Here is a 14447-nt window from a genome sequence, read left to right as displayed (position 1 = left end):
AGAAGGCCCAGCTTTCTCTCTGAGGGACGAAGATCGTGATTCTGTGTCATTCCATCACTGAAATCTGTTGAATCTGTTGAACCACATTCTTCTTCCCTTCCAGCATCTGATATTTTTGCCACATATTCTCTTCCATGACATGCCACCATCTCTGCTCTTCTTGACTCAAAAGATGCTTTTTCTTTTATATGCAATATTAATTGTCGGTTTCTATTATGCTTCTTTGCCTGAGAAGTTAGAGCATTCGAAAGCTCTCTTTAAGCTGCATATTTTTTTCTTCAAGTCCAGAAAGTGCCTTGCATTTTTTGTTCACTTCTGGACAGAGCAGCTTCCTCAACATCACTAAGATGACACGGTGGTGGCACCGTTCCCAAGACTCAGAGGTCCGTGCACTTGCCATTTACCTATTTGTCTATTAACCACACGTTTATGGTTTGTCTGCTATGTGCCGGGCACTGTGCTAGCACCAGGGATACAGGACTGAGTAGGGTGACTGTGGCCTCTGCCCTCATGGGGCTTAGAACCCAGTAGGAAACACAGAATACCCTTTAGAGACTTGCAAGTGTGACAGCACCACAGACAAGGACACTGGGGAGGGTGGTGTACGTCAGCAACATCTCCATCCACTGTCTCAGGGCTTCTTTGTTCTACAAGCAACACTAGCTTTTCACCACCTGTCCCCAATCTGCAACTTCCCAGATTCTATTGATATAAGAACCCTTTACTGAGATCCTCATCCTTTGTTGAAACCCTAAAGTCACCAGGTACAAATTGTCACAGAGTCAATAACTTCACACAGGTGCTATTGTTAAAACTAGCTGTGGTTGAAAAATAATGATTTGAGACTAAATGATTTAAAAATTAAAGTTGAGAAATATGCTTGGTAAACAGTGTTTATACTGGAAATAGAGATTGGTTTGTATGGGATTATTTCATTTTTATCATTTCTGTTTGGGGAAGAAAGGAGCTAGGGATGTCGGGGGAGTGGGGAATGTCCATACCATACTGGCTTTATTGTCCTGCACAACGGGTACAAGCAGCTGTTTCCCACTCCACTGGCACAGTCCCACCAGCTGTATTTCTGTTCCATGATCTCCCTGTCACTGTGCTGTGCTCACTCGGCTTGCCCACTGCCCCTTGTCCCCACAGTGTGGATAATGAGTGTGTGATGTCATGTCCCCTCTGATGGCCAACTCTGCTGGAAAACAGTGAACATTGCATTGAGAATTCACTTTGGCTGTCATTTTTCTTTCTCTCCTTTCTTTTTTTTTTTTAAATTCCTACTTGTGAACTTTCAAAAGCAGAGGGAAAAAACTCAACATCTCTATCTCTTCTTTTTTGAAAAACAAAACCCCAAAGACTCCTGGGATTCTGCTCAGAGAACCAAAGATGTTTCCCCTCAGCTGAACTCGGCCACCATCATTGATATCCACCCTTCCTCCACCTACAGCATCCGCATGTACGCCAAGAACCGGATTGGCAAGAGCGAGCCCAGCAACGAGCTCACCATCACGGCAGATGAGGCAGGTAAGGTGGGCTCTTGTGGGGGGCTTCGGTGCTGCCCCCCAGGGCTGAGCTGGCAGAAATCACAGGCAGTGCCCTGCCTCCCGCTTGGAAGGCACTGCTCCTCAGTAGGACTCAGTGCCAGGTTCTCATATCCAAGACTTAAAGACACACGAAGCTAGCGACTTGGCCAGATTCAAAGAGTCACAGTACTTTACAACTCCTTTGCTTGGATGCATGGAACCCAGGTTGATAATAGAACCATGCGGGCATTTCTTGCCTGAGACCCGTGAGGTCTAGTGTGGAATGAACAAAGAACACTTAGCTAACGGCACGAGTGCCTTCTTCATGGGGGAAGAAAGGGGGGGTACAGATTTTTTTATTAGCTAGAAAAAATATTCAGTAGAAACATTCCTGATGAGAAACATTTTTTTAATGTTAATAATATTTTTATAATAGTATCATATCTTTATAATAAGTTTTATTGCTCTTCCTCCTGTTACAAAGTATTTCATATTCAGCACTGAAAATTTAGGAGATCGAAATAAGGATTTTTGAAGAAGGCAAAACAGCTTCCATCATCCTCTCACCTAGAGCTAACTTGGAACCTGCTCCTACAACCTGCTAAATCATGTTTTAACCTGTTTCATTACTCACACACATGTGTATGCACGCTGAGCCACGATATGTGCACATGCACAAGTGTACACGCACCCCTTAACACTGTGGTCTACATGTGGTTGGTTACCGGCATGACATTGCTGGTTTGTAGAGGACTGAGCAATCAGGCAGTGGTCACAGGATGCTGATTGTCAGCTTACCTCCTAGCAGGAGAGGAGGAAGTCATGCCTTTGGTCTACTCTGAGGGGAAAAGGTAAGAAGCTAACGCCTGTCTCATTTCTTGGAGGGAAAGGAGTGTCCAGCTCCAAACCTACCTTTTCTTTTCCTTCCAGCAATCAGAGCTGATCAGCCACTCCCTGTTGTGGTGCAGGTGGAAGCTTATCTCAGATCCTCATTTCCATCACCAAGAGTAAAGTAATCATCATCCCCCGTGACTAAGAGTCAACTGGACACTTGTTTCAGCTCTCACTGGGGTCATTCCCGACTTGCTACCCACCATCTCCTTCTCGGTTACCTTATTAACATTGAGTTTGTACATGTATCTTTTAAATACTTTTCTACAATTTGTAATGGCATCTCCCACCATTTATTTAACAGACCCAGTATCGTTAGACATGTCACTTATTTTCAAGTTTTTATTAGTATAAACCACTGTAATGAACATCCTTGTGGTATATCTTTTACCATTTCTAAGATGTTTTTATGTTAAATTCCAAGAAGTAGAATTGCTGAGTCAAATCAAATGTAACATTTTAATTCTGTTGATAAGTGTAGTCAATATAGCCCTCAAGAGAATAGGTTAAAATGTACAATTTTTCCTGACCTACCGAGGAGTGCCCATTTCTCAATGCTGGAAGACATTAGTTTTTGAAAACTGTTTCAGGAGTGGGTGACTGAATGCCTTTATGCTTAAGTGTTGGGGGTGAGTCATCTCTGATGCTTGGATACTCTCTTCCTTATTTGTCATCTGCCAAAGCACATGACAGTGCCTTTCTTCTCCTCACACACATACATTTGGTCATTTGCAGAAGCAATTCCATGTTCTACATGTACTTTGCATGTCTCAGAAATAACTGGAAAATGAGTGTTAAGATGCTCTTGCAAAAACAGAATCTTATAAAATTTATTTAAACAACCCACTAACTTCCTGGGATTTCATTATGTGGGAGAATAAACTGCCCCCATCCTTTAACCCAAGATGCAACCTTTGACTCCCTGCTCAACCTTCTCCTTTCCTCTTCACCCCCTTTCTGATCCTGCCCCATCTTGACAACTTCTTAGGGCAACCACGTTTTTCCAGGAGTGATTTTGCAGCTGCTGTTCTGATTGCCACCATTAATGCTGCTGCTGTGGCTTTTCCTTTCGTTTCCTGTGTCCTCCGTGCAGCTGGATGTTGCCATGGCAGCATCTCTCACAGCCAGGAGGCCAGGTGAACAGCCGCCAGGGTGCCGGTCTGCAGGGCAGCTGCCTGGCATCTCTGCAGACCGATGAAGCTGCTGCCTTGCTGGCTCCTGGGCCAGTCTTTTGGATTTTACCTGGGTGCAGGCTGTAGCAGCCCAAATGGCTGCTCTCATTTCGTATGCAGATGAGCTAAGGTAAAATGCAAGGAAGAGAACAGCCTCTAGCAAAGGAAAGTACAAAATAGAACCTGTCTTTGTCTTGCTGCATAGGTTTACACGACTGAAATGAAAAAGTCATTTTAGACACCCTAAGTAGAGTCACTGGCAGTGGCTGGAAGAGGGCCCAAAGGCCCATCTTTTTAGGAGATATAGCCATCTTGAGATGACCTTTCCTCATTGTTACTGTTTCTTTTCCCCCTAAATAAAAGATCATCCTTCAAGCCGTGAGAATCCTCAGATGGAAGCTTCTGGAATCTGTAGATCCCCTCATTTTTACCATAATGTACTGCCCAAGTCTCTGGCATGAGGGGCTATACGCTCCTCGTATTTCTATCCCTTGTGTGTGTCTGAAATAAGGGAGATTGCTCAGTATGTGTGGGATAAATACTTATAAACGTTTCTCAAAGGATTGTCTTTAGAATGGGCCTAACAATAAGCAGTGTGTGGGGCGAGAACATATGCTGGGAGTTAAACCCACACTGAGATTTTAAAGGATGCTATAGTCTATATGTTTGTGTCCCTCCAAAATTCATATGTTGAAACCTAATTCCCAGCCTTTATGACCTACTTACCTCATAAAGGCTCCACCCTCGTGAATAAAATTAATGCCCTTGTAAAATAGAGCCAGTGGAGCTCGCTTGCTCCTTCTACCATGTGAGGACTTGGGGAGAAGGTACTATCTGTGAACCAGAAGAGGGAGCCCTCACCGGACACCAAATCTGCTGGTGTCTTGATCTTGGACTTTCCAGCCTATAGGAATAAATTTCTGAAAGAAATAAATTTCTCGTTTATAAGCCACCAGTTTAGTGTTTCTTATCATAGAAGCTCAAAAGGACTAAGACAAAGGCATCATAAAGAAAAGTAGACAAAGGCAAAAGGGTAGGGCTGGAAGATTGAAGAAAGACAAAGGAATAAGACCCACCCTTCAGATCCCCATCTGCCAACTGTGGGAAGCACCTGAGCCTGAGGTTCCCGAATCCCGTCTTGCTGAAATGGGGCACGTCCCAGGTCATGAACCAGCCCACAGCGGATTAAACCTGCAGATCTGTTTGGTTTGGGTCTGCCTAATGTTGTGCAAGACTTTTGCATCAGGTGTCAATATTTTAAACCTGGACATTTCAGATCAAAATGTACATTTTTATTTGCTCTTGAGTTCCTGCTTGGCAGCAGCCAGACGGAGTTAACTATGTTGCAGTTACCCTTTAGGTTGCCTTCCATTAGCCATCGTTCCTAACCTCCTTTCAAGTAGAGGTCAGCAAACTATACAGCCTGTGGACCAGATCTCACATACAAACTTAGAGTTGAGAATAGTTCTTACATTTTAAAAGAAGAAAATGTGACGTGACAGAGACTGTGTGTAACCCAAAAAGCCTAAAATAGTTACTATCCTGCCCTCTACAGAAAACGTTTACAGATCTCTGATTTAGGTCTCATTACCATGGGAATTTCAGTTTTGGATTCCTGCTGTGCCCATTGCAAAGCTTAGTGAAGGAGAAATCTCTTCCATTTACATAGAGACCCTACCTAATGCTGGAAAATAACATTGTTCCAGTGCCGCAGTACTGAGCTGGGGTTTTGTTTGTTGTTTGTTTTTTGTTTTTTGTGGGTTTTTTTTTTATGTTAAAGTGCACAAATGCATTTATCATTACCACTTTAACATATTTGACCCCACAGAAAAGCCATGTAGCAGAAACCACATCATTTAGCACACTCTTCTCAACTCCTCCTAACAACCCTTGGCCTTCCAAAAAGAGAAGTCAAGAGAATAAGTGGAGACACTGTCAGAGTTAATGAGATCAGCTCTTAATGGGCCAAAAGTCTGCCTGACTCGCCAGGTCCCTTTGACATGGATCAGCAAGTCACATCCTCATCTGACCCTCACCAAAGACCAACTTCCCCATTAGCAGCTGCACCCTGAATGTCACGTGTCACTTAGTGCCTTGTGACCGAGTTTGAGGTGGCTGATCCCTTCATCATTTGCATTATGAATCTGTGCATAGAACATGGAAGTTCAATTAGGCAGGACCTCACTGAAAAACCACTGAATTTTCACAGCCCATCAGAGAACGGGAAGATCTGCATTATGGAAGGTTTACAACACAGAGTCATTGGGTTTCCAATGGATCTGCACTGGGTGGATGGTCCTTGTGTCATCTTCCATCACATTCCAGAGCTGCAGCTCTGACCTGAAAGAAGAGTTTTCTGTGTGCTGAGCTGGAGATGAGGAGAAGAGGATATAGTGAGGGCTGATGGCATGAACATGTAAAATAAGCACGGGGATAGCAGTGCACATTAGGGACAAGTGTGGCATTGGTATACTGTCAACAAGAAAGTCAAATGCACAGCATTCATCCAGAGAGAAGAACCAGGCGCGCCCACACCTGTGAAGACTTCAGCAATCTGCTTCGATAGTTCATTGCCATTCCCGTCCATCTGTGGTTTGGAGAAACTTTGTAAATTAAACCTAAAGAAATCATTGGCCTCTTTGCTGTTCCTCATATGCACAGAGAATACACCTGCCAGCTATCCTGGCGTGTTCTGGAATGGTCTGAAATGACCTTTCCTCTTCTCCCTTACCACTTTCAAATCTTTGCTCGCATATCATCTTCTGAGTAATTCCTATCCTGAGCACCCTCTTAAATTGCAGCCCACTGCCCGCTCTGGCATGCTTGATCTCTCCTCCTTCCCCGAACACTCTAGTTTTTAAAAATGGCATGTGTCACCACCCAATATGCTGTATGCGTTGTTGGTTTATTTTGTTTATGGTCTGTTTTTAGTCTCTTCCCACAAGGTCAGGAGTTCTGTTTTGTTCAGAACTGTCTCCTCGCCACCTAGAACAGGGTTTGGCACATAATAAGTGCTCAATAAATAAACAATTTAAATGAATGAGCTTTTTATTTAATAAATAGCAATGAATTCAGCCTTTCCCCATCTGGGCGTTAGGTATTCTTTATTTTATTTTGATTTTTACAAAACATTGTCTTAGTCTCTTTACCCCAAAAAGAGCATGCCTCTCACCCACCCAACTTCTATTGCAGATGAATATGGGGTTCTGAAATCATGCAGTTGCTCCTCACTTCTTTTCTATTTTTATACCCACTTTTGTACCCCGGGTTTTGCCTAGTTTAGGACCTGGCACATAGAAGGCCTACTATAAATTCCCTAATAAAACTAGAGATCAAAATTTGACAGTGATTCCCACTGAGGTGTCAAATATAGTTTCAAATTTAATTAAATAAATGCATATACTTAATGGCTGATTCTCAATATTTTTAGTAGTATAAATTAAATCTGCCTTGGACTATAATTTCGCAGAAACCATTTGCAATGAGATGAGAGCCTATGAAAAAAATTATGGCTTAAGATCTGTATGGAAAGCACTAAAATTCTGAAAGAATACTAATTTTTTGTATAATTTAAAAGTTTTTCTTAGAATGTTTTAGAACTTAATGTAGAAAATATAGTGCCCTTTGTAAGCAAACAAGCAAGCAAAAAACCTTTCCAATTATATTGGGCCCAGCTCTAATGTGTGTACATTGATTATATTCTTTTGGTTTATTTGGATTTTTTCTATCACTTTATTTTTTAAGAGAGGACAGATCCAAATGCATACACTTCAGAGAATAGGCAGACCAATAAATGAATTATTAACAAACTACTGAAGTACTGGTAGGCTAAGTAATAAAGGTATTATGTTCTTAAAAATCGTCAAGTCTGTGCCTGAGACAGGGACTGTCCCCCTCTCCACATCAGTGGGGACCTTCATAAAATGCCAGATTGGAAAAGCCAATTGTCCCAGATTCATGATTGTATCATGGACCTTGTATTTCCTAGCAGAATCAAGAACATTTTTGTAAACACTATAGCAGTACCTTTGTTTTAATTATGAATATAACTCAACAAGAAGACAAAGACTGTGACTGTCGTCCACCATCTCCTGAGAAGGCCAAAGACCTCAGCTGGGACACACCTAAAGGATTCAGGATGAGGCAGTGTCCTGACATTGCCTCCAGTTCTTAAACAAACTGGATTCCTGTCCAATTTGATTGAGTACAATTAAATTAAAATAACCAAGCATTAGTTTAGCTGTCAGACCACAAAATAACTTTTGAAGAAGGATTTTTATGGAGGAACCACATGCTTCTCAATGACCACAGAATTATCAGTGTGAGAGAGAAATCCATTCCACAGGTTTTCATTGGATCTGATAGCAAAAGTTTCTTGCATAAAGGGCTTGCCCTGTGAGTAGCACTTAGGGGCAGAGCTTTACTGATAATTATCACAGTTAGCTGGATGCTAGTCTCTCCTCGGTTACTGTTCTGGAAATTAATTTCAATGCTAGCAGAACCTTTTCACTTGGGGAATTAATAAACCCAAGGGGCTGCAGTAACCCCAGATAACCAGCTGTCCCCACAACCTGCTGCAGGACGGATGTATGCTCAGTGTTTCAGCATCTGCAAATTGCTTTACACCTTCGAAGCATGGTTCCTGATGCCACATAGCTTGGAGTCTACTGGAGGGTGAGAGACATGCAAAGACTGATATGCAGTGTATGCACAACACTAGTGACAGGTCCCCAAGCCCAGGTGGGGATAAACTGCTGTGGGGGCTCGCAGGCATGGGCAGGAAACTGATGGAGAGAGAAGAAACCTGACAGCAAAGGTTGAGATCCGCTCAGGGGGCCACATGTGCTTTGGTTCCACTGAGACGTTGGATGAGGCTAAGAGCCAGGGTGCATTGGGGAGTGTGCATAACTAAAATGTGACGAGGAAAGCAGGGCACAGTCCCAGGAGTGGAAAGTCATTACCATGGGGGAGAAGTGTGAGGTGCACTCTGGGGCCATGCCCCCTTTATTTCATTTCATTTTATTTTATTTTTATTTTTTTTTTTTAAAGAAAATGTGATTCAATTAATTTTTTTTTTAACATTCTTGGGTGTTGCAGAGCAGTTGGGAGGGAGGGGGAGAGGGGAAATGGGAAGAAGGAGGAAGGAGGAGGGGCGGGGTTGAGACATGTGGCACCCCCCTCATTCCCACAAGGGAGATCGGGGGGCTTCCATTGGTGGTTTGGTCATTGTTGGGCTGGGTGCAGATGTCATAGGGGTGTGACAAAAACCCTCACCCCCCACCACCACAGCTTGAGAACCTGGGGCCCTTCTTGCTGTGGCTCGGTGGTCAGCACTGGGCTGGTTGCACGTGTTGGGGGATGTGACCAAGGCCTGAGGCCCCCCACTGCCCTAGCTCAGGAGAGCCTGGGGCACTTCCTGCAGTGGCTTGGTGGTCACCACTGGGACATGCCCCTTTAAAGAGGTAAAGGAAAGACCGGAATTAATGTTAGGGAACTAAATAGAAAGTGATACCAGGCAGATTGGCTGGGCTGGAGCAGGGTGTCAGTGTGAGAGGCTATGAGAGCCCCTGTAAGGACTCTCCTGTTAGAGAAAGCAGAGCACAAGGGCCACGCAGAGCAGATTTCAGAGGTAGCGTTTGCAGGCCTGTGAACAAGACTGTGTAGGAGCAAAGCAGACACAGACCCGACTCCTTCCTCCTCTCTCACCACTTTTTGTCTTCATACATACCACAATATTGCTGTTTCCCTTCAAGTTTGTTTCTGAATCATAGTAAACATCTTTTCTGTAAAACCAGCTTTCTGTCATGGCACTTTGCATTGCCATTCTCTCCCAGTCCCCTGCCCTGGCCTGTGGAATCAGCTTCCTCTGCCCTCCCCAGTGAACACAGCCACCCCATCAAATCTAAGTCTCACTGAGCAGTGACCCAAGCATCACTTCCCCCTGCCTGTGGTCCCATGTTCACCTCCACCGGACAAGCACCCTCTGGCCCTGCACCATGTCAGTGTGTCTTACAGGCCTGTCACCTGCAGGCTGGCTCCTCTCAACCCTGTCCTCGAAAGATGAGTCACCCTTCTTGTGAGCTGTGCTCCAGTAGGCAGTGTGCAGTCTTTCCATAGACCTTGGCAACTTCCCAAGCATTACTGTGTTCCTAAAGCCACAACTCTTTCCTTTCCATTGCATTCTCATTCCTGGCTTTGGCTCATATTATTTTGTTGAGAAAAGAGACAACTAGGTTTGAACCTGCTTCCCTCAACCAGTCAGTCCCCCTAAGGCCTCCCGTCCCTGCCTCCCTGCTCCTGTCCCATAGGCATCTGCACCCATGCCTGCTCCCTCCACAGCCTTGGCTCCTGCTCCAGGCTCTGCCAGGATGTTGCTCCTTCAACTTTACCCCTTCTTTTGTTATTAAACTCTCCCTTTACTTCCTCCTATTTAAAAACATACAATGATAATGATATTATTATAATTGGTTATATTTACTGGGCACATTGTTTTTATAATATAAATACTATTTTCTCATTATAGAGAGAGGAAACTGAGTCACAGAGTAATTAAGTAGCTTGTAAAAGCCTACATAGCTAGTAAGTAAAAGAGTCAGAATTTGAACTCAGGCAGAAAGATTCAAATGCCCCTCAACTTAGCCACTACATCATGGTACAGCTCAAAACTTCCTCTTCCTTTGAAAAACAGGAAACATCTTCTCCTTGATCATGCTTCCTACAAGCTACCCTTTATCTTTAAAGTATCTTTACCCTTTCCTTTCACTTTCAAACTCTTCAAGATTAGTTTATATTCACTACTTCTGATACCAAAGGAGAGGATCTGGGGGGACCTGATAATGGGCCTCAACCTACCCCATCCTCTTACCAGGTTCTTGGCTCTACCACAGGAAAGAATTCAAGAGCAGAGTCACAGTAGAATGAGAACAGGTTTAACGTAACAAATAAGAAAAACAGATTTCACAGAGAGAGTGTGGCATAGCTCCAGAGACCGAGCAGGGCCCACACCAAAGTTAATACAAAAGAAATACACATTCACAGACAAAGTGCAGGCTGGCTGTAGAGTGAACAGCGGCCTGCCAAAGGCTCATTTGATATAGAAAGTAAGAAATACACACCTCAGGTGAAGTGCAGGCTGGCCCCAAGAGAGTGAGCAACTCCTACCAGGATTCCACTTTTATAGTTTCACTATCTAATACATATTCATGCTATTTAATGAATATTCAACTAAGGGAGGGCAGTTCCCAGTTATGTAACAGGTTGTGTAATGGGTTTGCATATGCTCAGTTGGTCTCTTTTTAGGACATGCTCATTGGTCAAATTCTTCCACATGCACCAAACATTTTCAAGAATATTCTGTGCTTTTTAGCACCTTGTGTGGAAGGTCATTCAAAGGATAAACTCTACTGAGCATGCTTGGCTACTAGTATTATATAATCCCTCCCTACTGAGCGTGCTCAGCCACTGGATTTGCATAAGTCTGTCCCTTGTGGTCTCAATCTCCCTCTGTTGGTACCAAAAATAGGTGCAATAAGCAACAGTAACTCTCTTCTAGGGGAGAGCCTAGAGGAGGGGATTGAGACATTGGGAAGTGGCTTGAAACCCAGAGGTGTTATCCTGAAACTTGAACTCATGGAAATTGAGCACCTCCAATCTCACTTCTGCTTTCTCACCTCCCATGTGTGCCTCAGTTTTCTGCAAACTGGCATCTCTGCATTCACAGAAATTTCTCTTTTGCAGTTCAGCAGTGATCTCAGTATTAGTCAATCCAAAAGCATTTTTTAATCCAAAGGTGTCTCTTCCTTCTGACTCTTATGTTACTGTTTGCTTCTGCTTCTGAGGAGGTACCTGAGAGCATGCTGTGTTGTGTTGTCTTTCTCTGGCTGTGCATCCAATCGCTCTGATTAGATTGTAAACTGTTGGTTGGCAAAAATGTTTTAGATCTCTCATTTCTTCACCACACACCAAGTAGCAGCACATTTCCTATACATGCTAACCGACTCTAACTGGAATGCAACTGAAATTGGCTATCAGTGATTCCCTGACTAATCACACAGCCATTGGAAGTAGGTTGTGTGAGTTGAACACTTTTTCTTCGTCATCTTTGCTTTTACCATCTGTGGCTGGAGCCCCTGGCTCACAAGAGTTTTTAATTAGAAAGTGCAGAGAACTAACACAATCGAAGAAATCCAAAGGCAGAATACCCCTTTTTTTGCCCCAAGAAGCTCTGAGCAACTGGAAGAACCCCAACCCCCAGCACCACATCAGTAAACCATACTTTCAAGGGAAAAGAAGGACCTTCCACCCACACCATAGACAGAGTTTCACCAAGACATTTTGTTTTACAACTTCCTATTTATCCCTTAACTTGCTCAAACTTGGGGTTGATTAATCCAGTTGTCAAAGGCCTTGGGAGGAAGATACAATAGCAGGTCCTCAAGATTCATTTTCCCTTAAGACAAATAAATACAGGGTAATCTTTGTACACAGTGACTCTGCAAAATTGATTTTACCCACTACTGCTGACAACACGCTTCTCTGTGACAGACAGGGGCTGTCCTCCGAGCCTGCATATGGTTGTGTAGGCGTGGGTCTACCCTGGAACTCAGTTCTAACCTGCCTGTGGGTTTTTGGTCCTTACAGCTCCTGATGGTCCACCTCAGGAAGTCCACCTGGAGCCCATTTCATCTCAGAGCATCAGGGTCACCTGGAAGGTAAACCAAGTAAATGCTTGTATTCTGGCACTTTTCCACGGGGATGAGCCCTTCACTCATGTTAAGTGTTATGATGCCAAGACACTACATTTTATGAAATTTGTATTTTTCAAAATTAGATTGAAAGCCCTTTTCTTAAAATTTAATATTTTATTCACGTTTTGAATATTTTTAACAGAAAATTCTACATCTACAAATTGCTGTGTCTTTTTTATTTTTTATTTTTTTATTCTTTGTATCTCAATTGAGGTCCAAAGTGCTGATCTTTACCCACATAGTAAAACTGGCATCCCTGACTGTGCTCTCTAATTTAATCCCAGGGAACCTTTTGCTAACTGCTTTGCTAAGTGGCCAAGCACGGGGAAGTAAATTTTCCACCAAGACGGCAGAAAGGAGAGAAGTCCTAGCTGTGCCACTAACTGGCTGTGTCCTTAAGAAAGCCTCTTAATTTCCTCACCAGCGAAATGCACATTTGACTCAGCTGCCTCCCAAAGCAAGGCTATCCCGAGCATGGCCCATAGATGCAGGCTGGCTGCTGGTTAGCTCAGTGTTTGTTGCCAATTGCTGGGAGAGAAAGAAGGCTTGAGCAGCAGTGTAAACAGCTGCATCACTATGCAAGTTGTTTCATTCGGCTGACGTGGTTTCATAGCAAACTTTCTCGATGAAGGAAGCAGTGTTGATTTATGTTCCAGTGCAAGCTCATCACAAAACAGAACTTTGGGGCCCTCTGTCCCAAGGATCTTCAAGTTAGTAGCATGGCATTTACCTTACTGGGTGAAAACCCATCTCCTTCCATGTGCTCTTGGAGGTAACTATCAGGCCACGTTCCATTTTATCTAGAATGCTATAAAGTTATACTTACAACCCCAGTTCTGGATTTCTCTCATTGTATGTGTTTTTTTCTTACCTCTTTTCTCATTCTGCAATCTCACCCAGAGAAGAAGGCAGTAACAGCCACAGTGAGGTCTTCAAATCCCACCCCTCTTGTAACCACTGCAAACCTCACCCAACACACCTGTGTGTTGGAAACACACAGTAAACAGACAGTGGTTTTGGTTGGTTGGTTTTCTCTCTGGTGTTGGTTCTTTCATAAAACAACCTGCATCTGTAACAAAGTGTATGTGCATTGTGGGGATGGATACCACCTTTGGCATTAACACACATGAACACAGCGAGCCCTTTGCGTCAGCTTTTTTCACCCCCAGCCAGTGAGTGTGTTTCCAGCAGCCAGCGTGGTGGGACTGTCTAGATGCACAGACACTGAAGGCTGAGGAGTGCGGAAGAGGGTTTGTATGTCTCCATGAGCGCGTCTACCGCCTGCGGGCTTCACACACACTGTATAATAAAAGGCGCTCAGTAAGCACAACCCCACTGCATTCAGGCCACTCTACAAACAGAATGCTGACTCACTCTAGCCTGAGTTAAAGACTGGAAAGTTTCAGCCACTAGCCCTACACATTCTCTTGCATTTTGCCACTGAAAAAGACCAGCTACAAGGGTACTTTTAAAAGTTTGTGGAAAAATAGAACAGAAAGATAATTTGAATCTTTCCATGAACTTTTGGAAGTACCCTTAAATTACTCTGACCCCAATAGCTTTTTGGGTCGTGCGTGATAGAGGTGTCTGTCCACAGAGAATCCAGCTGTTATAACTAAAAACGGGAACTTCTGAGGCTTGTTTCAAGCCATTGTGTCCTTTTGCTCTCTGTAGAAAGCAGCAGCAAAAGTCAGTAAATTGCAGTTAAATTTCTTCTTAGTGCCAAGAGGATGAACATGTGGGCTAGTAAAGGAAGCTTTGCTTTCATTAGACTGTGAACCAATTGTCATATATTGTTCACGGAGCAGCATGATGTATCTCCACGCAGTGGGCCCTTGCTGCATGGCCTGTCGGCGGCAGGCAGGCAAGTGGGTGATCTGACTGAATGAGGTAAGGACTGCCCACTCATCAGCTTAGCAGGTCATTTGCCTGTGTATGGAAGGCATTTTCAAAGTGTGTCACTGATTCAACCAAATTGTAGGCTGTTATACGTAATCTAAGGTACATGTAAAGTAAAATATGTTGCATAATATATGACTGGGTTTTTTTATTACGAATATTCATGAGATACAAAGCTGATTGTCCCCCCTTCTGCCCATGATGTGGGGGCC

At 43.6% G+C, this 14447-nt stretch overlaps 1 protein-coding gene across 1 annotated transcript in view; it reads left to right on the top strand.

The window, feature by feature from the left end:
• The window catches only part of DSCAM (DS cell adhesion molecule), a 607645-nt gene that overhangs the window by 472342 nt on the left and 120856 nt on the right, over positions 1 to 14447 (top strand). The window contains exons 15-16 of the mRNA XM_063083118.1: positions 1360 to 1527; positions 12230 to 12300. Coding sequence (XP_062939188.1) covers positions 1360 to 1527; positions 12230 to 12300 — 239 coding nt within the window. The remainder of the gene's footprint in view (positions 1 to 1359; positions 1528 to 12229; positions 12301 to 14447) is intronic.

The sequence above is a fragment of the Cynocephalus volans genome, chromosome 1, assembly GCF_027409185.1.
Source record: "Cynocephalus volans isolate mCynVol1 chromosome 1, mCynVol1.pri, whole genome shotgun sequence".
Classification (NCBI taxonomy): domain Eukaryota; kingdom Metazoa; phylum Chordata; class Mammalia; order Dermoptera; family Cynocephalidae; genus Cynocephalus; species Cynocephalus volans.
The sequence above is the reverse complement of the archived record's forward strand: the minus strand, read 5'-3'. Positions and strand labels throughout refer to the sequence as shown.